The 10,667-nt window shown below is 37.9% G+C and overlaps 1 protein-coding gene across 2 annotated transcripts in view; it reads left to right on the top strand.

Moving 5' to 3' along the window:
* Nucleotides 1-10,667, top strand: part of NKAIN3 (Sodium/potassium transporting ATPase interacting 3) — a 768,196-nt gene that overhangs the window by 390,503 nt on the left and 367,026 nt on the right. For both annotated transcript variants that reach the window (XM_019527722.1, XM_019527721.1), the window contains exon 3: nt 3,853-3,933. In XM_019527722.1, coding sequence (XP_019383267.1) covers nt 3,853-3,933 — 81 coding nt within the window. The remainder of the gene's footprint in view (nt 1-3,852; nt 3,934-10,667) is intronic.

Genomic DNA, 10,667 nt, shown 5'->3' on the forward strand with positions numbered 1-10,667 from the left:
AAAAAACAGGAAAAAGTGAAGGAACCTGAGACTGAAGAGGCCTAAGAAACGAAATTAGGACTTTGGGTATGTGGAGACAGGTATTTGAGGGAATGGGAGAAAGTGGGTAGGAGTAAAGAGTGAAGGGTAAGAATGCAGATTGAATGAGGACCTAGACAGTGGGAACTGAAACTAGCGGGGCATGTAGTCTAGGGATGGCCAATTCTGGAAAGTGTGACAGAGCAGTGGTGCTCAACATCTTGGTCCCACAGGCCAGGGGAATGGCACAGGAGAATGGGTCAGATCTGACTCTGTGCACTGGGATCAGGGCTGTGCCATCCCATTATGCCTGGATCAGGACTGGGGTTCTGCACTTCCCCTGCCCAGTGCCCATGCACCACCTTTGTTCAGCCCTGCATACTGGGATCAGGGCCCCATGTCTCCTCTATCCAGTCTCACATGCCAGGATCGGGGCTTTGTGCTGCCTTCTGCTGGCCCCGTGTGCCAGGACTGGGGCCCTGCACTTCCCCCACCCATGCCCACATGCTGGCATCAGGACTGGGGCCCTGGATGCTGAAATTGGGGACCAAGGCCCCACACTCCCTTGGCCTGGCTTTACATGCTGTGATGAGGCCCCATGTTGCTCTGAGCACCCTATTTAGTGCACAGGGCTACGACCCACAGGGCTTCCCACATACCCGTGAGGAGCCCTGCTGGCTGGATCTGGCCTGCAGACCTGGGCGTGGAGCACCCCTGTGATATAATAGAGATGTGAGATGTTATGTGTGTGGAGGGACAAAACTAGTCCTGGGCAAGTAGAATTGATAGGAAAGGATATGCTCACAGAACATATCCCCTCTTATTCCTGGATGGAATTAAAGATGCCCGAATCTCAGCTTTCCTTTCTTGTCAGCAAATATCTGTGACACTTACTGTCAAAGGGCTTGAACTCCTCTAGGGCTGCTCCACACAGAGCAGATCAACCTATTAATGCTATCAGTTACTAGCTAGCTGAAGGCGGAGCAGTTGAAACTAGGTTTGGAGGTTACAACAGTTCCATCTCTGCTGATAATCCTGGTGAGCGCATACACACACAATGTTTATCAATGAATAAAGGTGACTGATTAGTTAGTTGACTAATTAGTTATGCAGTAAACATCTCAGTATCTACATGTGCACCCTTATTAGGCTGGAGTAAACTAATTTACTTGGAAGCAGAATAATATTTGTTAATTCAAGCACTGTCCTGCTGCATAGTAAAAAAAAAAAAAAAAAAAACTCCACAGCAGCTCATGTGTAGATGCTGTCCCAGCCGGCTGGGCCACTGAAGAGACCCTCATGCCCCAGCCAGCCCCTCCACAGAACATTGAGCTGTGGGGAGCAGTCCTGGGCTGTCAAGCTGACTCCTGGGACTGGGGCTGCTCTGAACTGGCTCAACATACTGTGCAGGAATAAACTCCAGATTTTATTGCTCCTGGGAGCATGTTCAAACAGAAATCAGCTCTGGAGTTTATTCATGCGCAGTAATAGCACATTTAAATGCACCTGATGAGTATCAGTATGACACCACCTACTGGAATGTCTTGTTTTTCAGTTTGCTTTTTTCAAAATATAGGAATTTGTGAAAGTGTGTGAATACTCAAAACTCCATCTGTGTGCGCGTATGCTTGCCTTAGGCTATGGGCACAAAAAGTTATTATGAAGTTGGGACATGGTAACTCATGTTCACACTCATACCCCACAGTAAATGCAAGATATTTTGCACATCAATAAAAGTGAAGTAAGTTCTTTGCTGACCTTGCAGCAAGATGCTCTTGTATTCATAACCTTACTCTGCCCCAGCAGAGTCAGCTATGGTAACCAATGGCAGTTTTGCTTAAAGTGGCTTTCATTGCCATTTTGCAAAACTTCCATTGATTTTCATGGAACAGGATCATATCATATATTGGTATAATTTGGAGTAGCTGACGTGAAGTAGTACTTACTGCTAAATATCTGGTGATGTATTCTATTAATGTAGAAATTTATTTTCTATTATATTGTTTTTAAAGTATAATTGTCTGACTATTTTTAAATCTATTTTTAATAAACAGTTAAAAAATAACATTACAAAAATTCCAACACGTGGATAAGAATTAGGTGTTCATGTTGTTGAATGCCGGTGCTCTTAAAGATATCCTTCCACAGCTTGGCTATTGCATATGCATAAATCAATTATTGTATTTGATACAGAGTTTATAGTGGGTTGCCACAAAGTCAGAGAGAGAGAAAAATTATAAGGTATCTTTTTAAAATAAATAATATATCAAAGGAGAAAGCCTTTTATTAGCAATAGATCACACTTATTTCAATAATTTTATCATTGTATAATTAAAAAATTAAAAATGAGCCTTCATTAGTATAATGCTCTTCTTTGTAATATAGAGACTATTGACTGGGTCTATTAATCTCATTTTGTTTATTCATTCTCTACCTTTCACATAGTAATCATCCTCAAGAGTCACAGATGCATCATTAAAAAAATAAAACTAAACTAAATAACCCATTTTGCATACGGAAGGTACTGGAGTGCAAAAATGGGTAACATGCAAAAAAAATCAAAGCATGAAAAATACAAACCCCCTTTCCATGGCACTGTTTGTTTATAAATCACAGGGAGGTGGAGGAAGAAGGAAGCATAACTGAAAATTGTGCAACAAAGTCAAACTGACAGTACCTTTTGAATAGAAACAGGACCTGGCATATTGTACATTATGGTGGTGTTTTACTGAACATATAGAAGCAAAACAACAACATCTTAGCATGACCTGTTCACAGTTAGTTGGACTTGTAAAGCTTATAAACAACTTTTCTTCTACTGTGAAGGTAAATAGCATGTAAATGTAAAGGGACACAGCCAGTCCAGCATCTCTTTACACTGTTTTTGGGTGCAGCTCCAGCATTGCTTCTTATGCAATTAGGTATTCATATATAAATGATTATGAACAAGAACACTTGGATAGGTAATTGTGCCAGCCTACAACCCTAGTTAGGTAAATGGTGCGATCCCTTTGTAAATAACATTAGTTTACTAAAAAAAAGGTGAACAAAATAAGTCCCGGGTCATGTTCTGCGTGAACAGATCCTTGCATCAGCATGGAACGCAGGCTCCGGAAGGGAGCCCTGCAGGTCTGTGCGTCTGTCTCTTCAGGTTTTATTATAAGATTGTGATGCTTTCAAATCAACCAATCCAAATTCAACACTCATGACAGCAGATACGGTGCCAATCATTTTCCTCGTCTTGTACCCATTCATGCCAGAGCTGAATTTATTCTGCAGAGTAAACTTTCAAAAAACAGGCTGTCATGTTTAATTGGAAAAAATAACATAACTTGTATTAGAAGAAAGTTCTTGGAGACCAATTCATGTTTAATTTGACTCATTTTCAAATGACAACCCCATAACTGATTAATAGCACTTCTGGTTTATTTGTTTGTTTCTTTTCCTACTTCTTTTTCTGTTAACATTTTCTCTTACAAAGTAGACTATCATGAACCTAAGTAACTGTACAATTTTGAAAGATCCACCAACAGAGCTGAATAATGAGATGCATATGAGTCATAAATGTCCCCAAAACAGCAATCCAATAAATCTAGGTTTTACTGGTGTTTATTTAGAGCAGCAGAAAATATTGGATTTGTAATTTGCTATGGTTCTTATGGGACTCAAGCTGGAAGTAGTGTCTTTCTGGAGTCTCTCTGCTTAGCTGTTCCCAGAAGAACTGTATGTATTGATATCAGATTTTTTATTATTGATCTGCTCAGTATAAAGTCTTTTCATTTTCACAAATGTATTTTTCTTTCTTTTTGCTTTCATCTGGATCTCTGTGTCTAGTACACCGTGTGGACTGCGCTCTGGGTCACATGGAATGTTTTCATTATCTGCTTCTATTTGGAAGTAGGCGGACTTTCCAAGGTAAGTCGTAATTTCTCATAATTCTTTAGGATTATAGAGGAAAAGGTTGATAGCTGTTAGTGTTTGAAATTACTGGAACAAAAACAATAGTATTATTTTAACTTGTGATCATGGCTTCAAAGGATTTTTTTCTCCGCTAGCTAGAACTCTAGTATTTTAACTTGTCTTTAAGAGTTTGGAAGTATGTAAATAAAGTTATGCGTTATGAACCAGATTCTATTCCAGTGATTCTCAGGTAGGGTGCTGCAGAGTGTCATGCAATTTTAGAACTGTTAGGTGTGCAAACCTAACTTGCAAGATAAACCCAGAGATTTAAAATAGGAATCCATAGTGTTAAAAACCATTCTGATATGTTATGGGTTTTCTGAGGTCTTTGCAGCAGAAGAATTGATCTGTTTTTTTGTAGTGAAAAATTGAGTGAAAAATAAGAGCTGATATTTCCCTTGGGTCTACTGAGAGGAGCTTTGAGTCCAAAAAGGTTGAAAACCACTGACTTATTCGATGTATAACTGAAATTAGGCACCTAAGTGTTATTCTATCCTGCTATTGCTGAGTCACTGAAAAACAATTAATGCAAAAGGTGTGTGGGTCCCCATCTTCCTCACTGCTTTCTGATGACTCAGTCTTAAGATTGAGATAATAGTATGTTACAAAAGTAGAAAAAGAATTCCTCAAGAACTGCATCATCAAACCCATGGTATACCTAAGATATATAGATGACAACATCATCATTTTGACCAAAAACCTGCAGTCTCTGATTGAATTTGTGATGGAAATCAATAACCATCACCTGTCCATCAGACTATCTCTTGAATACTCCAGCACCAACGTTTCCTTTTTAGACATTATGATCAATATCCAGAATGGCAAAATACAAACCACCATGTACAAGAAATCCACAGACCAACATACATATCAACACAGAACCAGCAATCACCCTTAACATATCAAGAAAGCTGTAATATACAGTCAAGCCCTTCTATACCAGCACATTTGCACTGAGGAGAATACTCATAATTGTTACCTTGCAAATCTCAAAAAGACACTGCTCCAGAGAGAGAAATTGTACTTTTGAAAGATCCACCTGGATACCATGTGAAGAATTGCTGCAGTACAAAAAGAAAATCCTCACAAATCTCACACCTTCAGTTATCACGTACCTTCCTTCTGTGGAACCTATATGGAAAATCCTCAAACAGTTACAGCCCGTACTAGAAGAATACCCAATTCTTAAAAGATCTTTTCAGAAGCATCCATCATAGCCTTTAAACAAGCACAGAACCTCACCATACTCATCACCAGAAGCAAAATTCCTATCACCCAAACCACACCAAATGGCTCAGGACTATGCTGGGACAAAAACTGTAAAATCTGCCAGTACATCTCCACCACTCTGACAATAACTACATCCCACAACAGAACCATCACTAGTCCTGGATCTTACAGCTGCACCTCCAGAAATGTAATACATCTCATCTAGTGCACCAAATGCCCTGATGGAAAATATGTAGAAGAAACCCAACAACAACTGTGTGCCAGAATGAACGCACATCAGAAATCTGTCAAAGACAAACCCCCCCAATTATCTGTAGGTGCACATTTCTCACAAGATAACCACTCCCTCTCCAATCTCTCAGTTCTAATTCTGAGCGGGAATTTACAAAGCACATTTTGTAGACAAGACTATGAACTTCACTTCATCAACCTACTGGATACAAAAAATCATGGACTAAATATAGAAGCACATTATAACCTGCCTGCCATCTGATAACCCCAGGTAACCTGTCTGCATTTTACCAGCTACATTCTATCCCCAGTACAACATTCTTCTTTCCCCCCACCCCACCTACCAGTGTCACATCTGTTGTTTCCCATTCCCTCTGAACCTCACTGCCACACATTTCCATTTTCACAGGCCTGAATTTTGGCTTCTTTTCTACCCAAAGTCTTGCAAAGAACTTTTTTACAACTATTTAGATGGTGTAATAAAAGGTATCACATCTACCCAAAGAACCTTTTCTTATAAAAGTAGGGAAATCAATAGATTTTCAGAATCTGAACAGTATGGACTAGAAGCACATTTAGTTGCCTAAGTCCAATTGGACCCTTAATTGGTAGAATAGAATATGGCTGGTTATATCTAGGTTAATTTTTAAAGAACCACTTAAAATTGACTCAAATGCAAATTCAAGATTTTGATTGTTGAAAGCAAGAAAAGATCACTCTAAGAGAAACTTTGAGTATGCAAATTAAAAATGTGTCTGAATGTTCTGAGGCTGGCTTGAAAACAGTTAAAAGGGAATGACTAAGAAGGTTAATGTGACAACTTGTTGAGCAAATCGTTCTCACTATAAGAATGCTAATTCAGTAAAAGAAAATTCATGAGAAAGGATGACATTTTTTGTACATTTGAATAAACCTTTTCTTTACTCAGTGCTCAATACTTTATTGATTTCTTTTTTAAGCTAGTGATTAGAGCAGAAACGTTTGCTGGAAGCTGCAATGCACACATTACATTCAACAATGTTGACATAGGTCTGTTTCTGAACACATCAAAATCAATAGAGTCTTTCCCTTAGCTTCTGTGAAATTAGTGATGGATAAAGTAAAAACAAGCATTTATGGAGGAAAAGCATTCAGTGATCAACTTAATTATTTCTCAGTTTTAAGTTATCTTACAATATATGTATGTAGTCAGGTGGAATAATATCACAATTTTATTGTGGAAAGGATAAACTTGCTTTCATTCTTCTGATTTAGGGTGCCTGTATGTCTGAGATGCATGCATCATAGTAAAAAATACTAGATTTTGAAGAGTTGTTTCACAGTTAAAAGCTATACACAATATTTCTGCAATTAAAATTAGTTGGGATTTTACCATTGACTTCCATGGGAATAGTATCACATCAAGTTTGTAAATGAATCAAGTGAGGGAACTTTTTTTCAATGTGATTTAAACACTGGTATCCTTTTTTAGGACATTTCTTTTAGGACAAAAGTATGCTGGGAACCACATAGTCATGAGATGATGTAACTGAATGAAATGTTTTATACAGAAGTTACAAAATACTGATTGTAGTGAAGTCATTGACATCATTGAGGCCAGCATTTTACCCTAGATAATTTTGGTTGAAGTTTTTTTTTTTTTTAAATCATGGGTATCAATGATTCAGATCCTTTAGTGCAACTAAGGTAAAAATCATAGAAAATTAGGATTGGAAAGGACCTCAGGAGGTCATCTAATCCAACTGCCTGTTCAAACAGGACCATCCCCAACTAGATGTCTCCAGCCAAGGTTTGTCTAGCTGGATCTTAAAGACCCCCAAGGATGCAGAGTCCACAACCGCTCTGGATAACCTGTTCCACTACTCTCCTAGCTAGAGAGTTTTCCTAATATCTGCCCTAAACTTCCCTTTCTGCAACTTGAGACCACGGCTCCTTGTTCAGCCATCTTCCACTACTGAGAACCGTCTAGCTGCATCCTTTTTGGAACAACCCTTCAGGTAGTTGAAGGCTGCTATTAAATTCCTCCTCAGTCTTCTCTTCTCTAAACTAAATACGCCCGGTTCCCTCAGCCTCTCTTCTTAAGTCATGTACCCCAGTCCTCTAACTATTTTCATTGCCCTCTTCTGGACTGTCTCTAATTTGTCCACATCCTTTCTGTAGCAGGGGACCCAAAACTGGATACAGTACTGCAGATGTGCGCTCACCAGTGCCAAATAGAGGGGAAAAATTACTTCCCTCAATCTGCTGGCAACACTCCTAATAACGTAGCCCAGTATGCCTTTAGCCTTCTTAACAAAAAGGGTATACTGTCAGCTTACTGTCCAAAATGTTGGCAAGATGCTGGCTGTAAAACTAATAAAGGAATAAACCCTGTGAAAATATTTTTGGTGGAAGATGGGTATTAAATCAAACCTGAAATTTTTCAGGAAAATGTCTATTCTGGATTATATTTTCAACCAAAGTTGCTGAAATCCAAACAAATATTTGTTTCTGTTGATTTTTATTTTGAAGAGGAAAAAAATATATAATTAGCTGTGTCTAGCAGCTCTCTATATTTTAAATGCTGTGTCATGCATATGTGTTCTGAGCAGAGGCTGATCTAGTTAACAGCAGACAACTCTTGTCTACATCAGTATTTCTACCATTATCACCTGAAGAGCTGAAATGGTGGTAAGCAACAAATGGTAATTGTAGTCCAAATGGCTTGGTGTAAAATAGGTCTTCAACCAGACTGAACACTCCCAATGACCCAACAGAGTAAAACATTCCCCAAACGTTGATCCTCTCTCATTCTTGGAATTGCGGAGATGTCTATTGTGTATCTTTTATTTTAGCTGACCTGCAGAGCTCCCATCAATACTTATGAGATTTCGGAATGAGAGAAAGTATTGAACACGTCATTTAGGTATGCAATTTGCAGTGAGGGTCTAAGGGTAAGATCATCCCTTAAATTATGATTCTAAACTGATTAGACTTTGCTAGTAAATTACCATGCTTAAAAGAATAATTTAACCTTAATTTAAAGATTAAAGCTTTAGTGCAGGGGTTCCCAAAGTTTTTATGCCACGGCCTGGCAAACCGTGGCCCAGCAGTCAGAGTCGACTGCGGACAGAATTTCCAGCCAAAAGATGGGTAAGGATACCCCCACCCCCGGGGGAAACAGTGAAGAATATTCATCACTATTCAAACGCTATGTATGGTAGTATGAAACTTCTCTTTCTTTTAAAAAAAGCAACATTTTTAGCATAGAGTGATTTTGGATGTCATCTTAGGCAGTGTTTTTTTTCTTTATTGAAAAATATATTTTATATTTTGTAAACAAAGTTAAATTCTTTTCTCCATCTTGTAAAATTTAGAGCTGCAGAATAAACTGTTTTTTTTTCCCCCAAAATGCACTTTTATTTCCTCCCTAGCCTGTTTACAACCCAAATTCTCCTAATAATTTCAGTTTAAAACAAAATTTGGGAGGACTAAATTCACAGAACTGAGGAAGATGTGAGGAAGAAAGAAAAAGAAAGATAGTGACTCTATAATACATTGGTTAGAAATTCACTTAATCAAGTGGATGTATGGATATTTTCTATTAAATGAAACAGGTTCCACAAGAAAGACTGAGAATAGCACAACCCAGAATTATGGTTGCTCTCTGAAGGAGGTTGGTGGTGTCAATTCAAATCTCAGTCAAAGGAGGGAACTGAGTTGGATTTTGCACATCCTACATGAGGTGTTCTAAGTCCTGGGCTGTTGGTAAAAGACCCTAACCATTTTAGGCTTGCTGTTTTGGGAAGGTGTCCAAGTCCAGCCCTCTTTTTGCTTTTGCTATAGATAACCAAAACGGGATTGAGGTATTTGTTTGCTGTGTAATGAAATGTTTTGTTCAGGCTGAAGTGTAAAGACAAAGAAAACTTTTAGGCTTGCATCAATTTTTTGGTTTTGTTTTTTTCTTTTCTTTTAAAAATATTGGGACAAGATTCAGCCTCTAAAGTAAAATATCAATGATTTGTTCTGTTCTACAAAAAAAATCTATCCCACAATTATATTTGCATTTCTTTTCATTTGCTACTCTTATGACACTGAGAAGGTAATTTTAAGTGTGTAAATTTTATTTTGTTAATGCTACTGTATAAGTCGAATTAGTCTGCAACTATTAACAAGTTTTAATAGTAAACTTAAGAATGATAAAATGCTACATGGACAAGATGTTTACCTGCTGATCTCCTTAATTGTGTGCATCCCTGTGACAGGGAATTAAGATGTGTTTAATAGCCACTTTCAACAGTACATGGGCCAGCTATGCCTATAAATTTGTAAACAAGATTTTGAAAAATAGACACAAACTGGAGAATTAAGAAACAACAATAACCTTTGTATCATGATTAAAAATAAAACTTGGCTGTATTTAGTACAAAACAAGAAGCCATCATTTTGAAATTGCTTGTAAATCTGACCTTCCATATCTTATATACAGGCTGTTCATTTTCACTAGCTGCTTCTTTCACATACCTTTTTATTTTGCGAAAAGAGGTTTCATTAAGCTAACAGGTATACTTAATATTTCTCTCTCTAATGTGATTCCGTATTTTGTACCCACTGAGAAACGGATTTGTTATTTTTAGCAGCGTCCTGCTTGCTGATATTGAGGATTTCCCCCCCTTATTTTTGTTGTTCTAAATTACTGCCATGCTTACTGGATCCTATGGTTGCCTCTTCCTTATTTGTGTGTCTAGTGACAGACTTCCTCTGCAGGGATAATGTCTGAGTCAAATACATGGAATGATTGGAGACCTTTCTTGTGCTTCAGTTAAGCTGTGGATGACTCTTCACAATGCCTGTTTTCTCCCCACAGAGTACTTCAGCTCACCTCAGATGAGTTTCCTGTCTCTCTTATATATTTCACCTAAGTAACTGTCTAAGGTCAATTTGTTCTTCTATCTATTCAAGGATATTTCTATCAAGTCTGATCAGTTTTTCTTCAGCATATCTGTTAAGTGTGAACTTTGTCTCGCTAAAATTCATTTTTAGGTTGGCTTTCAAGGTTGAGCTCTGTCAGCTACGTCTGTCATGTGTCAATGTTTAAGAAGGCATTTGCATGGCAAATATTCATTACTCTCTAAAAATAACTTCCAAAATGACCTTTACTTATTCTCTCGCCCTTAGCTTTAATATACAAATTTAGGTAAATGTGATTCAATCCCTGATTTTTTTTTTTTTTTTTCCTCTTAAAAACT

The sequence above is a fragment of the Gavialis gangeticus genome, unplaced genomic scaffold (genome assembly GCF_001723915.1).
Source record: "Gavialis gangeticus isolate Ggan-Ray unplaced genomic scaffold, GavGan_comp1, whole genome shotgun sequence".
Lineage (NCBI taxonomy): Eukaryota > Metazoa > Chordata > Crocodylia > Gavialidae > Gavialis > Gavialis gangeticus.